Source organism: Etheostoma spectabile, chromosome 6 (assembly GCF_008692095.1).
Source record: "Etheostoma spectabile isolate EspeVRDwgs_2016 chromosome 6, UIUC_Espe_1.0, whole genome shotgun sequence".
NCBI lineage: Eukaryota > Metazoa > Chordata > Actinopteri > Perciformes > Percidae > Etheostoma > Etheostoma spectabile.
The window spans coordinates 16,585,793-16,604,020 of NC_045738.1; the positions used below are offsets into that span (position 1 = coordinate 16,585,793).

Genomic DNA, 18,228 nt, shown 5'->3' on the forward strand with positions numbered 1-18,228 from the left:
GTGTCAGAGGGAGGAGACTGAGAGAAGAAAACCTGCTTCCGACCAGGTTAGGTTAACAGCCTCAGTTACCATAGTAACTGACTGAGGTTAGGTCAGGAGTCCTGCAGCGGCCCGGGATCAAATCCAACCTGCGGCCCTTTGTTGCGTGTCAACCCACATCTCTCTCCCCCTTTCATGTCTATCCACTGTCACTTTAATAAAAGGGAAAAGCCGCAAAAAATAATCTTAAAAAAAAAAAAAGTTACCTCACTGACACGGGCAGGAGTTGCCCCTCTCTCTCTCAGGTTAGATTAACCTCCATTCTGAAACAAAACCCAGAGTTTCCCTCATCTCAGGGTTAACAAACTCAGAGTTCACAATAAACCTGCTTACTGACCCCAGTTATTTTTCCCTTTGTTAACAGAATTGTTTTAGCAGACAGAGAGCAACGAAGGCTTTTCAGTGTACCAAAATATTCATGGCATTAAAATTATTATCCAGAGCTGCTGCATCATGTAACAAACCCCACTTTCTTCTTCCCGTTATCGGAAAACCAACAGCCCTGCAGATGCAGCCTCCACAGCTTCACAACAAGGACAAACCAATGACAACTTCTTCTGTGCTGCGTGTGAAAGTGTCTCCTCCAGCTTATCCTGCAAAAACGCTGCACCACACAGGCATCGCTGCTGACATTTCAAAGCCGCGCTCTGGTTTTTCTGCTTCTCCTTACTTCATTTGAAATGTCTGTGTTGCAGGGAACGTGCAATGAATATGGGATCTGTGATGTCTACTTACAATAAATCTAACAAAGTCCAAAAGGCAAATTACTCTTTTTGGATAAAGGTTTTTTTTTTGTCAACAAGCAGTGATATGTTTGCCTCTGAATCCTTCTCTCTAGGTACATTTAAACGCCTTCTGCAGTAAGGGAGTTAATATTCTTTAGGCGATTACTCCTCGCACATGTGCAGGCGCTTTCTGTCACACACAATACAGTACGGACGCACACACACAATACATGATTCCACCACAGTGCGTCATGTTAAAGTGGCTGTGTGACGGCAAAGGAAGCTCTATGTGGACCGTGTGGAGAAGAAAAGGGATGGGGGTTGGGGGGAGAGGATACTAGAAATCATGGGATGCAGAGAGGCATGAGCAAAGGAGGCTAGCATGAGTCAGGCATGTTGCGTAACAAGGAGATGGGAGGTAATCAGGGCGGGTCGTGTCTCCCTACAGGCCCCCCCCCTAGCATAACACAAAGCCAACCAGAGAGAAGGGAGGGAGGGGGTCTATTTGGTCAAAAGTAATGTAAGTATAAACGTGAGGTTAGTCATACTTGAGTATTTCTATTTTATAAGACTTACTTATACTTCGCTACAGAGGAAAATATTGTACTTTTTTACTATACTGTTTGGTCTGGCGGCTGCAGTAGCATTAAACATACAAAATCATTTCTTCCTTCCTGAATGGACTTTTACTGGAGTATTTTCCCACAGTGCCATCATCGCTGCTGCTTTTTTAAAATTTTGTTTCCACTGCAACAGACACGAGGACGGACACACACGCATGCATGCACGCACGCACGCACACCGTGCATGCACCATTGGGAAAATCACACAACACAGTAACCAATTACAGGCATGGATGCATGCCAAATGTAGTTGTATGTGCAGACAGAACAACTGTAGTAAAGGCAGATAGAAGAACATTAACATGGCACATAACCCCACAACCCCTCACTGACCAGCGGCAGACACTCGCACTACATAGAGCTGCTAGAGCTGAAAAATAACCTACTGTACTTCCTCAGCACACTCATGTTTTAACAATATTCTTCCAGTCAGAACTAGTGCCAAATCCATGATGTTCTTTTTCCAACAGCCCAGACACTCAATACACAGGCATCCCCATCTGCAGGGAAACAATGTTCATCGACGTGGCAGCAGTACCGTTGAACCGTCAAAATCCTATGAGTGCACTGGTAATTATGTCATTAGATCTCATCTGACTCGTGAACTTTAAATAAAGCAAATGAACATTTGAGTCCTTGTTGACATTTTGTAAGGTTTATGTCACTTATAGTTAGACTCATTCACCTCAACAGAACTTGTATCCAGTTATATGGATAATGTTGATTGACCAGCATTTTTAGTTCAGCTAAAATAAATTTAGCAGTATTTTGAACTGAAATATCATACCTAAATCCAATGGTATTTACAGATGATGTTACAGTCTGTATTAGCCTGCCGTTCGTTCTAGATATATCTGGACATTTCAGATTGTAAATGTCTACTTTAGTGAGTGAAGTATATTTAGCATATTTTCCAAAATCTTTTCTTTTTTCAACAACCCACCAAATGGGTGTCAGCTTTACATGCTTTATCATGTCACATTTATTTTTCATATTTTACATCAATAATGCTTAAGATCCTTTTGCAACTACCATGCTAGAGAGGAATCTCTCACTGTGATGTCCACTGGAATAAAACAAACAACTCAACAATCTCTCTCTGGGTATCTCTATGTGAAATATATTTATTCTTGCATATACTGACAGGTTTGATTAAATGCATACTTTATATGCAAGTGATTTAGGTAAACAATACAGTATGTTAGAATTTGTTATCCCCAGGAGACCTCTGGCTCTTGTTCACGTTGTCCTTGCTGGATCGCCAATGACAGATGGTGAGGAAGGTTTGGACTCGAATTGAACATAGGCCCTGAGGATAGGAAACGATTACAAGGTCTTTGTGTTTCTCTATGCTGTGAAATGGGTAAAGCGACAGACATGCAGCATAAACTATGAGGAGGAAAACAGGAGGAAGATAAATAGAGTACATTATACCAATCACCTTCACAACCTGACACGCATATAACACATACTGTCCCGTTGAAAAGAGCTGAACTGAAGCAGAGAACTGAGAGGCTGAGCGTTCGATTAAAATTCCACTGCTGTTCCGAGGCTGCACGGGCAGTTGATTCTTAAATAGCTGTAGTTCCTCTGCCAACGAGGCTTTAGAAAAGCAATTTCTGCAGGATAAACTGCAAAGGTAACCGCTAAGATAAGGCAGAGATAAAATGTTAAGCAGTGGCACAAGCTTCCAAAAGGAGGCACTGAGACGAAAAATAATACTATTAACAATGAGAGACCATAGATGAGTTGAAAACAATCGCTGTTGGCAATGTTGGCACTGCAGAGTTATCATGTGTGTCATCCCTCCCCCTATGTATTTTTAAATGTTTTTAATAGAAACAGAAAAGAATTTCTGGAAATCTTACCCAGCATGCCCTTGTTGGGCTCAGATAGACACATGTCCTTCTCTGCGCTGGGCAGCACGAAGCCAACCACAAAGATCTCCACACCATCCGCCATCAACGCCAGCCCCAGGACAAAGTAGAGTGTCCACTGGAACTTCCCGTGGCCACACTCCTGCAGGATGGTCTCGTACTGTTCGGCCAGCTCCTCCTGGTCTTTCCTCCTCTCGCTCTCGTAGGCTGACAGATCCCTGAACTGCTGCCCCTGGGCCGCTGTCACCCCATCTATGCCGCCAGCCTTGCCTGAGTCAGCCCTGGGGATGCCCTGGTACTCCCCTTCATAGATCTCATCATCCTCGTCGTGTCCTTCTGTGGAGTCGCTGTGGCCTTCATCGTCATTGGCCCGGCTATCATTGCGGTAATATCCGCCGTCGTTGCTGCTCGGCACGCCGCCGTAGTCTTCATCATCATCTTCCTCCTCGAAGCGTTTATAGGAGCGCTTGGTGTACTCGTCGGCCATTTTGTCCACGCCACGCCCCATCTTCTTGCCGACCTGTTTCTTGGCCACTTTGGCAATGTCTTTGGCGCCGCGGACAAAGTCTGAGCGCCCATCTCTGTAGCGCCCGTCGTCGTCCATCTTGGATGTGGAGGTGGTGGTCGGTTGCTGCTAGGAATGGGAGCTATCAGAAGCGGCCCAAACACATGAGTGTGCAATGGGGATTTCTGTTAGCTGATGAATTCAGCACCGCGGACAGCTCCCTGCTCCACTGCACTGCACTGCTGCTGTTGTTGTTGTTGTTGGACTTTGGCCAGCGTGCGCTCGGTTACCAAATCCTGTGAAAAAGCAAAGAAAAGGGGTTGTGTTAACATGAGTGATCACACTGGCAGTGTAGCACATGTGAGGGAGCAACATCCGTTATAAGCCCATTTTTAAACAATCTAAATCAGAGCCAGTTTATACTGAAGGACCATTGGCATTCACATCGTGCTGCCATTTGCAGGACAGGACACATTATCTGGCTCAGCACTAATTGCTGACAGAAAAAGGATATGACAGCTTTAAGGTGTTGACATCTGAGTATTGGAGCTGACTGATCTATGTTGACTGAACAGCGATTATTTCATAGCCCTCTCCTCAGCCCAGCCCAATGTGGCATTTACATTGTGGCACAACGCAGAGCTAAGGTAATGGATTCATGCTGTGTCACAGACATCTGTGAGTAACAAGCAGGGCTGCAATGTGGTGCAGTATAGGTCAATGTATATAGGGGCCACCTTGCTCTTTTCTAAGAAAAGGCTACAATCACTACAAATGGGCACTTCATAAGCACACAAAATCTATACAGGAATAAACTAGGGACTATCTTGCGATGGGATCACACCAGCCGCGACACCATATCCAGCCAAGGGCATAAAATGGGGGAGCCCCTTTCCTACTTCCTACCACCCTACTTCCAGCACCCTTGCTTGGACCACATCCACTACACACGTAAAGTTACTGCAGCTAAAATCCAGTGCAGACGTAGTACTACACATACTTTTTCTTTAACGTATCAATCTTGTCATTTAACTCTACACAAAAGAAAAATAAGCATATTTTCCAAAATGTTAAAATATTCCTTGAAAATGTTTTGTTTTAATTAAAGCATTATGTTAATCATTTTGAATTTCCTTTGTGTTATAATATCCAGATACCTTGCCTTAACTAAAATCAATACAAAAAATATGTTTACACTAAGTATTTACCATATCTCAGTGTGTGTATAGTATTCAAAACGAAGAAGGAGACTTTGAGACAAACCTGGTCGGTTCACAGCTACACAGTTTAGTGACAAATCAAATACAGAAAAGTGATGGTGTGAAACCCAGATTATCCTCCATTCTGTTACAATGGAAAACAACACTTGCAGCAACACAATGGGTTGTATTGAACATATGCATCAGTGATGCAGCAGTTTAAACAGACCGTGTGTTATCTGTGCAGTAGACCTGCGAGTGATGAGCTGTGCATGGCGTGAGGAGGATACAAAACAGCCAAAAACGTAGGCACACACTTGCCCCCACACGTGTGCACAGCTGTTGTGTTCAATGATCCTTGTTTACATGTACACCTATACGAAGCAAGAGGAGTTCAATGACCATCCACAGTGTTTTGCTGGAGTCGGTTTAACACTGAATATCGAGGGGGAAAAAGTAGCTTTCTTTAAGCATTTGGAGACATTTAATGACTGGCCATTACAAATATTTGGAGGGGGGTTTCCATTATTCATATATTGGGGGGTATGTGACTCCATGTTCCTGAGGTGACACATAGGAACACATTTTCACACAAAACACTTTTGTTGTGTAAAATAAGCCAAGCTTTAAAAAAAATCATTGATGTATGCAAGCAGCCATACAAGAACCTTGCCTATATAAAAAGCAGTATAAAATCAACAAAATTATGATTCAAATTATCTAATTATCTACAATGAGAGACCTTAGATGTTTACAATCTGCAACAATAACAAATCTTCAGCATGTATGTGCTCATGAGACCAAGCTGAGATGATGTGCCCCCAGAGAGCAAGTCTTTTGGAATCAACTTCAGCTGTAGCCAAAACAAGTCATTCTAGTAGCTTTCCCTAGTCTCTAAAGAGAGCAGCAGCATGGGGGGGTGGAGAGAAAATGTTCAGCCTGAGGGAGCCAGCAGCACGCAATCACATGACCAAATACACTGACTTAATGTACTGCAGAATAGTGCCATGTCAAAGGGAACAGCACCATCTAAACCTGTCTCCAAAAGTGCTGCATTTGTTATTTAAATAAAACAAACAAAAAAGGCTTCCTTACTTGGTGCCATGTCAAAATGAAAAATATTTTGTTAAAACTACTTTGCCTTTTTGTAAGACATCATTATTTAATGGTTGATGCCTTACATAACCCAGATCTACTTACACTATATGCAATACATACAAGATCAAACCGCAGACAGTACCAACAGGTGCCGGATATCCATTTAAACCTTTAATTTCACAGATTTCAAAGTGACATTGCAGAGTTTAAAGTATTCCTACTCTCCCTATAAGGGTTCTGAAGGTGTTGCAGGAGCACTGCAGGCAAACGTCCAGTTTTTCTAAGTCATCCTCCATGGTTGTTCTGGTCCAACCCCTCCAACTACCACACCACTCTCTCATAACCCGCCCCAACCTCCTTTTTCATCTGGAAACACATTAAATCAAATCTTACCTTTAATGTAAAATATATGGGTCATATCTATTTATAGATGCTAAAATGTTGTGAGGAATGACAGCTGTTAACACAGAACAAACAATGGCAATTGACAGACTTAACAATCAAAATTCTCAGTAATATTTAAACCAATGAGTCCTACAGAAGCAGACAAAAGTAGCTTTTCATTTCTAGCCGGCAACTGGCTATAGCTACCTATTGTTAGGTAATTAACTTTAACTCTGCTTGGGATCTGTCTCCAATTGTCTCTGTTTGAAAATGAAAACCCTGTAAAAAACGACAACAAAAAAGTCTTAAATATGGACAGCTGGTTAGCTCACTATAGAGCTGGCACCATGTACTGTGCTGTACTCCTCGAGGCAGTGGCCACTGGTTCAACTCCGCCCTGCGTCCCTTTGCTGAAAGTTGTTCCTTGCTCAACAAGGGTTCAATGATGCCCTTTCATGTTGTCATACTGTGAGTATAAAAATCACTTGTTTACCTATGAACTATAATCCATTTGACAAGACCACTTTATCATACTGTATGTTCAAGTTAAATCTTGGCATTTACACACATCATGATCAATATGCCCCCAGTGCTCTGTATTTATTGTTGTCCCCATATCTAGGAAGGGATCGGATTGCATTGAGTGCATTTTAATGGTCAATACATCAATGAGCCATTTAATTACAATAATATCAGGTTTGATGGAGCAGCATTGTTAAATTGTTCCGGATAAGTGCCATTAAACTGCAAACTATCTTGGTTCCTGTCCATTCAAATATTTTTAACTTACGTGTGACAATATTCGTGCACAATAATTATAGCAGGAAAACGTCAGCAGATGCAACCAGAAAAGAGGAGGAAGGGTAGCAGGCAGGAGGGAGGAAATCTTTGAAAGCTTTCTGTGTAGCCTCAGGGGTGTCGGACAGAGACAGACTACTGCCAAGCCAACATCACACAACCCAAAGGTCTGCTGGGAAGACTGGGTTTCTAAGAACACGCTCAGCGAAAGCCAGCTGAAACTGAAACCCAATCAGGAGGGGGGACGTTTTGTTTGTGGTTCTCTTACAATAGATGTCCCTTATGTTTGTCAAGATTTGGACAGAATATAATAAAGACAGAGATTACAGAATTTAAAACTGTTGTGACAGATTTGGCATAGAGTTTATATAAAACTAGTATGCAACCAGATGCAAATATCCATGGTAATGAGTAATTCATCTAATATAGTTTCCACTGATGTGATAATAAATTAAAGAGGAAGATGAATAAAAATGCAGCATGTTTAAATGAGATATTTGGCTCCCATAAAGGCTGTTCCTTCAAGACTTACTCAAGGATCTAAGAACAATGTGTCTAGTAGCTACAGACTAACATGCTTACAACAACAATGCTAAGCAGGTATAATGTTAGGCATCTTATGCTAACATTAGCTGATTAGCACTAAACACAAAGTACAGCTGAGGCTGATTAGTACAAAATGTCAAGGCAATTCACCAAATCTTTTTTTAAGATATTTCAGTCTGGACCAAATAGAATCTGGAGCTTTACTCTTGCAATCTTAAATCAATTAGTACATCACATATTGTTCATATTTCTTCAGAAAGGCTGTAGGTTTTACAGCTTGCTAAACTACACCAGTGACAAACATTTGGGGGTCCAAAAACAGAATCACTTTGGACTGAACTACAGGAAAGTGCAGCCAGGGTGAAATCAATTCACCTTGTTTGTATTGGTGACTAGAGACTCAGTGGCACTGCTTTTGGGTCAGGTCTCAATTTCTCACTTACTAAATCCGGTAACTGCTAATTTTCTATTTATTCGCATTTTCAGCCTAACAAATGTCCCTTAGGCCACAGGATTTGGACTGATTTGGACAGAAATGTGGGTTTCAGGCTGAGCTCAAACTACAGTATATAAGCCAGAGTAAGGATCTACTGTATACTCTTACAATCAATTAGTAATCTTCATTTCCCTTTATCTGCTTCTCCTTCACCAGGTGGTCATCTAAAGAAAACAAACGGCAGCTCTTTTGTTTCAACAGATTCTCACTCTGAAAGGCAGCATCACATCATCAGCAAATGTTGTGAAAGACATTTGGTGTTTCATCACCAGCCTGGATCTCATCTTTTCATTTGCTCATTTTCATTTGCACTTGCATGTTTGTGATAGCTGAGTGACCAATTCTTGTCCCAGCCAGGAGACTCAACCATGTGCTCCCATTACCTATGGAGTCTGTTGGATAAACGCTAAGTCACATTAAGCAATTGTTTAGTATAAATTGCTCAGCTTTGACTTACATGTTCAACAGCTGTTAAGTCAGTCTTGGTCAGTCAGTTCCAGAAAATGTTTAACAACCACACATTTGCAACCAAGCGGCAACCTCCAGTGCTGAAAAAATAACGCCAAAGCAGTAATGCCAAAAACTGTAGTTCATCGAGTGACCACTTGAGGGTTACTATGACGTCACAGAGACTACGTCCATATTTTATACAGTCCAAGGTTGAAGCAAAGATAAACTGATTTGGGCATACACTTGAAGGATTAATGCAAAGAGTGATTATTTTACATTTTATTTGTCAATAATATACAGTACTTTTACATTTTAGAGTGGCCTGCCAATATCCAGCAACATCTTTTTGTTTACTGACTGGTTCCCCCCCCCAATACAAAACAAAACTGCACATTTTAGAGTGGCCTTTTATTGTGGCCAGCTTAAGACACACTTGTGCAATAATCATGCTGTCTAATCAGCATTTTTATATGCCACAAATGTGAGGTGGATATATTATCTCGGCAAAAGAGAAGTGCTGAAGAATATCTGAGAGAAATAAGCCATTTGTGTACATAGAAAAAAGTCTTAGATCTCTGAGTTCAGCTCAGGTAAAATGCGGGCAAAAACAAAAGTGTTGCGTTTATAATTTTGTTCAGTGTGTATCGGAAAATTGTTAAAAATGTCTTTAATTTACCACAGAGCATTTTTATATCTTCAGCTTGTTGGGTCCAACCAAAAGTCCAAAATAAATTCAGTTAAAGAAATGATTAGGTTTTCAGTTTAGATTCAATTTACCATCTTGTATGACAAATAAAAAACATCCAATCTTCACATCTGTACGGTGAATAGCAAACTCCTCCAAAACACAGTGGACTTGTTTTTGTTTTTCCATTAGAGCCTAAATACCTAACTTCACATATTCCAATCTATGTTTTGGAAGCTATTTTGAGGGTGATTGCTTCATTAAGAATATATATTAAGAGATATAGACTGTGCCAAGAGAACAGCAAGTGATAAAACTCAAACCCCATGCTTCAAATCCATCATCCCTGCAGAAATGTATGGGCAACATCACCAGCAAAAACTGTGTCATTAGGTTATGCTGCCTACAGACTGGGGTTCAGTAAACCAGCAGCAGTGCAGACAAAATGAATTAATTATAAGGTCTGTGCTGAAAAAAAAAAAATGACCTCATTGCAGTTTTCATAAAACATTGAAAAGGATAGAGTACCAGACACATCAATGGTGTGTTTTAATACTTTATGTTTAAATGCTCATCCTCATGCAGGCTCCACAGAGAGCCGCCTAGAGCTACACAATGAAAACACTATTTAGTGAAAGGAGAATCCATTTTGAACTACAGCTGCCAGGGAAAATAAAAGGTTCAGTTTGTATATCTTCATCAGTTTTGATATTTACCCAGCCAACACTGCTCCCACTAAAGACAAATATTGTTAAGGGCACATAGGTTTTACAGCCATGTAAATATGTTGTACATGGAGAACAGGTGGAGGGATTACTGTATGTTTGTTATTGGTGATAGCATTATCATTTCCCCTGCAAGAGTTTCCCAGAGAAATATAGACAGTAATCAATTGGTAAATAAGTAAATAAAATCCCGGTATACCAAACTTTTAGGTGACAATAAAATTACAATCCTACTCTGTAGTAGCTCGCAGTGGCTGGTGCTTATTTTATACATTTAATCTGGACCACCAGAGGATAGCACTCAGCATAGTAAAGGTTACATACATTGAGAAAAAAGCAACTATTGAAGGATTAGTGTTTGGAAAGGTCATTCAACTATGAAGAACGGTCTTACTTCTGTCTGCTATATGAGTTTGCTGCAGAGGTTGACAATATAATAAAATAAATATGTATTTCCTGTCTCTAACTTTAGACATTGTACAGCTGTAGTCCTCTACATCCATCTCGGCGCATTGACTCAATTCATTTTATATTTCTCTTTGAGGAGTCAGCCCAATGGTTGATAGTCTTTCATCACCGTGGTCACGATCTTTGTACAAGGAGACTCTTGAGGCCCATCTGAATGCATCTGATCAGCCTTTCACGAGCTGGAGATACTGAGAGGAGAGTGGGTGGTGGCCTCTCTGCCTATAAATAACAAATACCTTACCAGTGTGTATACATAGAGTTACGTATGTATGTATGTATGTAGGTATATATTTAATATACGATATATATATATATAATATATATATATATATATTATATTATATATATATATATAATATATATATATATGTATGTAGTATGTATTATGATGTATGTATGTATATAGAAGAAACACCACACAACACACACACACCCACACACTAGGCTTAATGCTTTTTGGAGTAGAGAGAAATTAGACAAACTTACATTATGAAGAGTTATTATAAAACAAAACACTTTTCTAAACTATTCTGGCATCTGTAATGAAGTGTAAATTGATAATAAATTAACAGTCGAAGTGGGGGACCGAGCAAAACCCCGGCTGCCGTTTGCTGCTGATGAAAGACTTAATTATGTAATCCCATTTTCTTTTTAGTGAGCAGAGAAGACGCCAGAGGGACTTCGGGAAGCCTCACACACTAACACGTGCCACATACAATGTGGATGGTCTAAAAGCATGCAAACAAAAGATGGCAGGAAAAAAACATGGGAGCTAAATGAGTCATGACATCTTGGAGCTACACCATACAGTCCACGCGGCACCAAATACCCACACAAGTTTACAGATCATCTGGGGATGGAAACTTTGAGGGGTTTGGCCTAGTCTGGATCAAATGACTATGTCTAATCTGAGAGGGACATGTAACTATCACCTCAATTCTATGGAGCTTGAGCTTATCAACAACCTTTTCTGTTCATTTTCGTCAACTCCATCAGTGTTGATTCCAGCATGGCAGGCAGCGGGTTTCAGAGACAAACCTGATAAACCTAGAGCGGACTACCTGCCAAGCACTTAACAGCAGAGGAGACAAAGTTAGCATCAAGCTGTTAAACATAGTGGAGCATTGAGTAGGTAAAGAGCCACATATTTCCCTCAGGAATCGGTGTGAAAACCAAAATAGAGTAACAAGTTGAGTGAAAAGGCAACTGTGGCCGAAAGCATCAATTAATGTAAGCAGATTTCAGTTGCATTATGAAGATGATAGTACAGTCAATGTTGTGTTGCCAAAAAACAACAAATGCATATTTTCATATGCATTATCTACTTATGTTAATGAGTGGTAGAAAATTAGAGGAAGTTCATGCTTCAATATGTACAGATAAAGAGTATAAATGATGACAAAACACAAATGTTGCCACATTTGAGTGTGCTGCTGTATCTTATGCAACCATTTTTTTAAAGATAGACTTTGAGATACAGTATATTCCTCTGAAACCTCCACTGTAACCCTAAACTTAAGCACTGTTAAGCCTGTACAGAAATTTGAAGAACACAGACATGGATTTACAGGCAAAAAGCCCCAGCCGCTGCTGGTAAACCCAGGAAGGAAAACTTGCAAAAAACTGCCAACACTAAAGGTGTAAATTACAAGACTTATCAATAGCACTGCCCCATCAGTCAGGCACAAGATCTGACCATAACTACACTAGTGCATTCCATGAACTTTCGTTGCTGTAGCCTATTCTTTCAGTTGCAACCCTGGCAGTGGTAAGCAATCGCAGGAGCAAAAAAACATAATTCAATCTAATGCGCGCATTGGCAATAGTCTATACGGCTCTAGAAGCTGACAACGATATTGAATGCTTAAAATCTATATCTTTCATAAAGATACCCATCAGGAAATGTCAACGGGGTTGTCGGTCCCTATGTTTTAACTTTAATGAGGGCACTTCTCACTATCCGCGCACCGAGTTCCACCGGATCTTCTAAGAACGGTGACACCGTTATTAACTGAGAATTAATTGGTCAGTAGGTGGTGCTTTTATACCGGTTGATCTCTAATGTCCAACACAACTTGTTCCCGAGCAGGTGTTCAGCATAAGTTACCACGACAATTTAACCCGGTTACAAGTGACCCATCGTTGTGACACACAAAACCCTGGGTTGAAACTGAAGTTACCTTGGTAACCCCAAATCTTGCTTCACAGGGGTAAGAAAACATATATTATTTTGTAATGTGGGGGAACTGACCCTTTAAAATAAGGCCTTAGGGTTTTTTTTTGCCAGTTTTATTTTATGTCATAATCTCTACAGATAGGATTATTATTATTTCATCACTGATAGCAAAACACTGCAAGAGTTAAGGTTACAAAGAGCCCATAGTTGTGATTGTGAATAATGTAGCAGTGAATCATTGGTGGTGTTTTATAAGCTTTGTTGATCTACAACATGGTCCCAGTCTTCAGAAGAGCAGCATAGTGGGAATATTATATTTCATGTGAATCTTCTCAAGTATTTACCTTTCAGAGGAGCGCTGTAGATCTCCAGCTGCCACTGGAGGAGTTATAACCACATTAGTCTGACTCTGACAAGGCAGTTCTTTCAACACCAGTGCATAACCGTCATTCATAACTCTCGCCGATAGCCCTGAGCATTTAACAGTTACTCTTGCGCTGCACTGTTAAAACGCAAACATTAAGAGCATCTGCTAAACTGCTGAAACTGAAAAAGGATTTCCCCTATCACATCAGTCCTTGGCACTCGATGATAGGAACGGGCCATTTTATTTAGTGGAAATACAAGACCCGTTTAGCAGAAGACAGCTTTTGGCAGGGAAAAAGACAAGCAATTAAGGGCTCCAAGAAGATGGATGAGGAGGAAGAAACCAGTGAACAGTTCACAGAGCACCGCCACCGTCGCCCTTAAACCCCACCACACTAAAAACGTTCTCTGAATAAACTAGCTTTGATGAAATCCCATCACACTCACAGCACAATTTATTTTCTTGACAGCATGAGATACACAGATACCATCTTTTCATCTGCTTTCTTTTTCTTCCCTGATGCCCAAATAAGACCTATGGTAAGCTGTATAACACTGATTTTCATCCCTAAATTTAACTGTCACCTAAGATGTTTCCATTAACAGATGTCAACATTGTGGTTTTGTCAGATCATTTTTAGTCATGTCCACATAAAAAAGGCACTGCTGTTTCTTTGATCTGGTTCACCTACTGCACACTTTAGCTTGACCCCATTATGACTGGTGGAGAGATGTCGTGCAGTGTGTAGCTAGGTATGTAAAACATAGGCCCATGTGTTATTTCAGCTTCTAAAAAATTCAAGAAAGATGTCTTCATTTGAATTGGACAATACCTGAGATGCAACGGCTGAACAGAATTAAGAAGAAATATTTTGCATCTTTCCGCACAGTTTAGAGAATGCAATGTTCAGCATTTTATTGTCCGGGAATCATCTAGAATCACACTACAAAGTCACAGAGTTCCATGCATGCTTTACTGATCAATATTTTTACAAGTTATCAACGGGTCAAATGAGTACATGTATGAGAAAGGTGTCGCTTTACAAAGCTATATAGTTCCCCTAAACTCTACTGAGCGTTTAAGCATTTTGCAGCTCATTGTTTTGGTTTTCTGGCCCACGACTTAGACATACTGCACACAACATAAGTCTTTTTCACAAATGCACTGCAACCCTGAAATTATTTAGACATTACCCGGCAGAGTTGTACTGTATGTGAGAATGCAAATGTCTGAATCAGTCGAATCAGACAACGGTATTAACCCCGCCAGCTCCCTAGAACAAAGTCTGTGTAAGTTGTATGCTACATGTCTGAAAGATAAACTCCGGACTACGTCAGGACCCGATGAACCAGACATTGTCTGGAGTTGCTATGTAAAACATCTTCAATGGAGCATTTAGCAGCTTAAAAGCCAAATTTACCATTAGCAGTTGGTAGAATGAATATTGGACTTAAATAATTTGTGTAGCTAGAAACTCCAAGTAGATGCTAATGTTACTCCGTGTGTGCTACTGTAGTTGCCGAAGAACTAATACAGGTTGTGAGAAGTAAACAGCATCACATTAAAAACAAACCAGACCTAGATAGAAAATATTGGATTCTAGTTTAGAGCCTAAACTATATTTATATTTACCTGCTGGGTTTCTTTGTGACATGAAGAATGACAGCTTCATGGAACATAAATGAAAGGCTTCTGCTCTGTCTGTGTAAAAAACACTTAAGAGCCTTCAGACATCCTGGCAAGAACATACTGTAACGATTGAAATAGGGATGTCGGAAAACCTTTTCATCAAAGCAACACATGAAACAAAAGGAACCCACAGCAACACCAGGAAGGAGCAACAACCTTCAACAGGAAACAATGGAGATTATTAAACCCCCATTGTGTGATGCTGCACAAACAAAACATTGTATAAACAAGCACAGATCCAAAAGATTCCAAATATATCAAATAGTTTAGGCTGAATTTGGGCTAAATTTGCATCTAATGATGCACAATACATCCAGAGTGTTTTTCTCCATATGATGGCATGGACAGTTATCTCATAGTCAGTGATTTAAATCATTAAATTAACTAAATAACAGCTGCTAAGAGTAAGAATTACATTTCTACTTCATGCCTCTGAGAGGTGTTCCAGTGTCTGAAAGGTTTCTGTTTCAATAGCTCTCAAAGCCTCAGGTACATTATTTTATATGCAAATTTCTCATGTTGGTTACAAAGTTGCATCCAATTAACAGCCCCTTGGTTGGCTGTCAGGATGAGTCATTGCTATCTCCAAATATAACCCTAGCTTTCATCACTACATAGATTAACCCACCTTCACACATACATGTTAACACAAACTTCATGCATGACTATCACTCTCCAGTAGGGCTGCAACTATTATTTTCATTATCGGTTAATTGTTTGGTCAATTAAATGTCAAATAAAATCCCGTTAAAATGTCCCACTCCAAGATGAGGTGTTCAACTGTCTTGTTTTGTCCTGCTAACTAACACATTCTAGGCATGTTAGGCCTTAATTTCTATAGGACAGCTCAGAGTTAACAGGTGGGAGAGAGGGGGAATGACATACAGCAAAGGGCCGCAGGTCGGAGTCCAACCTGCGGCCGCTGCATCAACAATTAAACCTCTATATATGGGCGCGCGCTTTACCAGGTGAGCCACCCAGATATCCACCAAATAGTATGCAATAATCACAATGCATCATATCGAGATATATATAAATGCCACAACAATGTCTACTTTTAAGCATTAAATCAAAGTTAAACATTAGATACATCACTTACAATTTGTGCAATTTAATAATTAATTAATTGGTGTTATTGCTGCAGTCTTTTCTCTCATTTTCGTTCACACATTCCCACACTGAATCAAATCTTGATGCTCATTTTGACGGCACAGACGCTGCCGTTATTAGTGTGACAGAGATGAGCGTGAATGATTATAGTCTTTGTCAATGAGTGTGTGTGGTGTGTGTGTGTGTGTATACATAGATGGCAAGAAGAGAGAAAGAAATGTATGTGAGCAAGAGTGAGAGATACATGCAGCATGTGTGACACAGAGAGAGAGAGAGAGAGAAAGAGAGAGAGAGAGAGAGAGAGAGAGAGAGAGAGAGAGAGAGGTGATGATTAGGTCAGTGGTGAATCCTCTGAGCTGCAGATGGCCGGTAATGTCATGCGGCGCTGAATGCATTTCTCTTGACATCTTTGATTACTTGTCGTGACGCACACGGTGAATTTTCTCCTCTGAAAGACTGTCCCTGAGGCTCAGTCCTGATCAAGACGGCACGCGGACAGAGAAAGCATGGATGCTGATGAAATGTGATGGATTTCTGAAACGCCACTGTACATTTCCATTTTGACAAAAAAAACAAAGCATCAGCTTGATATTCAAAAGATGAAGTTGTGGCCAGAGTCCTTTCTAAAGTCAATACAACTCCAGCAACTTGCTTCTAGTACAGATTCATGGGTTTCTTTTTGTTTCTACATGTTATTTAGAGGTATTTATTCTTCACAATAGCAACTGGAGAAAAAGGGAAAACATTATCTATAGAATTATTTCTCACAGGCCCCTGAGATGCACATAAAACATTCCTGAAGCACACAACAATAAAATCTGACTTTATCTCCGTTGAGGGTTTTCTGCTCACGAGTGCATCAAGAGTGATGCATTCTGGGTCGGGTCAGCACAGCCCACGCTCTTGCTCTATTTGAAGATTTCCCCCCCACAAGACTAAGTAAACAAACACCTACGCTCATAATAAAGCACGCTCGGAGGAGATGTATGCTCATTTCAAATCAGCTCGCCAAAGTGGAAAAAGTAATATTATTACTAACATTAACTGTAGGAAGAAGTATAGACTGCTAAATCCTAACACAACAAAATATTTAATTATATAAACAGTCATTTTATCTTAAAAGGCAATTTTGTTCTTCAAAGTCTTTGTATTGGCTCAGTTCTTAACAAGGACTTTGTGGCTCGGACGAGTCAAAGCTTAAATCATTAAAATGACCTCTTGGCTGAAGCAGGGTCACACACACACACACACACACACGCACACACACACACACACACATCTTTTCCCATTTTTCATCCATCCTTATCCATCATTGTTCAATCAGCTACTCTGGTCTGAGCTTCCAGGGCAGTCCTCCAGAGACTGTGTGAAGGATCAATTATTCATGTCTTGTTTTCTGGCCACAAGGACAGAGATGCCCGAGTAGACTCGCCCACTCAGCAGTGATGAATAGGTGCGTTAAAAAATAACTCTTCTCCCAGCTGCCTCGGCCCAGCTCCTGCTCATTTGCACCAAGCCGACTGTGACATCTGCCCAGCGTCACACAGGAAGTGACAGCTTTACTCAGCTGCACCATGTTCCTGAGTGGCTTCAGGCCCATCCAGGATGAGGAGATAACAGTAGCCTGAGAGGGGGGGGGGGGGGGGGGGGGGGGGGGGGGTGATGATTGGTTGTTAGGCTTACAGAGACATAGCTCTTGCCCAGCTGCAAAGTCCCCTTTGGGAGAATGTGCAGCCTAACACGAGTTAGGTCATTGTTCCCTTGCTCGGGCTCTGTGTGCACCGTCACCCTGGTGGCACCAAAGCGGCTAGCAACACCGTGTCAAACAGTGACGTCAGCGTTCTGCATCCATTTTGGCTTTGCTCACTGCAAAATGGACTGAAGAGGAGTGAGACTGAGGGTAGCTGAGAGGTGCAGTTCAAAACCTGCAGCACCAAACGGTTGTGCTCAATTCAGCGGTGTGAGTTTTTCACAGCACGTACAAGCATCGTCCTTATCCTTCTCTCTTGTTGGCACACATCTATGCATACACACACACACACACTCATTGACAAAGACTATAATCACTCATGCTCGTTTGCACATCAACAGGTGTTTGTTTGTGTTATCTGCAGGACAACAAACGGGAAAGGACACGGATACAATTTTTTTTTATACTTAGGCCTGTTCATGAATAACTTAAAACATTTAATGTCTGTGTATGTTCCTTGGCAGAGGCGTTTGTCCACAATAAACAGTTTATTGTCATTGAAATATTTTCAGTGAACC

At 40.8% G+C, this 18,228-nt stretch overlaps 1 protein-coding gene across 4 annotated transcripts in view; it reads right to left on the reverse strand.

Annotated features, from left to right (window-relative positions):
* Positions 1–18,228, reverse strand: part of sv2a (synaptic vesicle glycoprotein 2A) — a 47,954-nt gene that overhangs the window by 25,092 nt on the left and 4,634 nt on the right. For 2 of the 4 annotated variants that reach the window (XR_004332497.1, XM_032519227.1), the window contains exon 1: positions 3,256–3,868. Coding sequence is in view for 3 of the 4 variants with exons in the window: in XM_032519227.1 (XP_032375118.1) it covers positions 3,256–3,868 (613 nt within the window). In the remaining variant the exon portion in view is untranslated. Of the gene's footprint in view, positions 1–3,255; positions 4,066–18,228 lie in introns of those variants that run through there. The other 2 variants (XM_032519228.1, XM_032519229.1) reach the window with 1 other exon arrangement.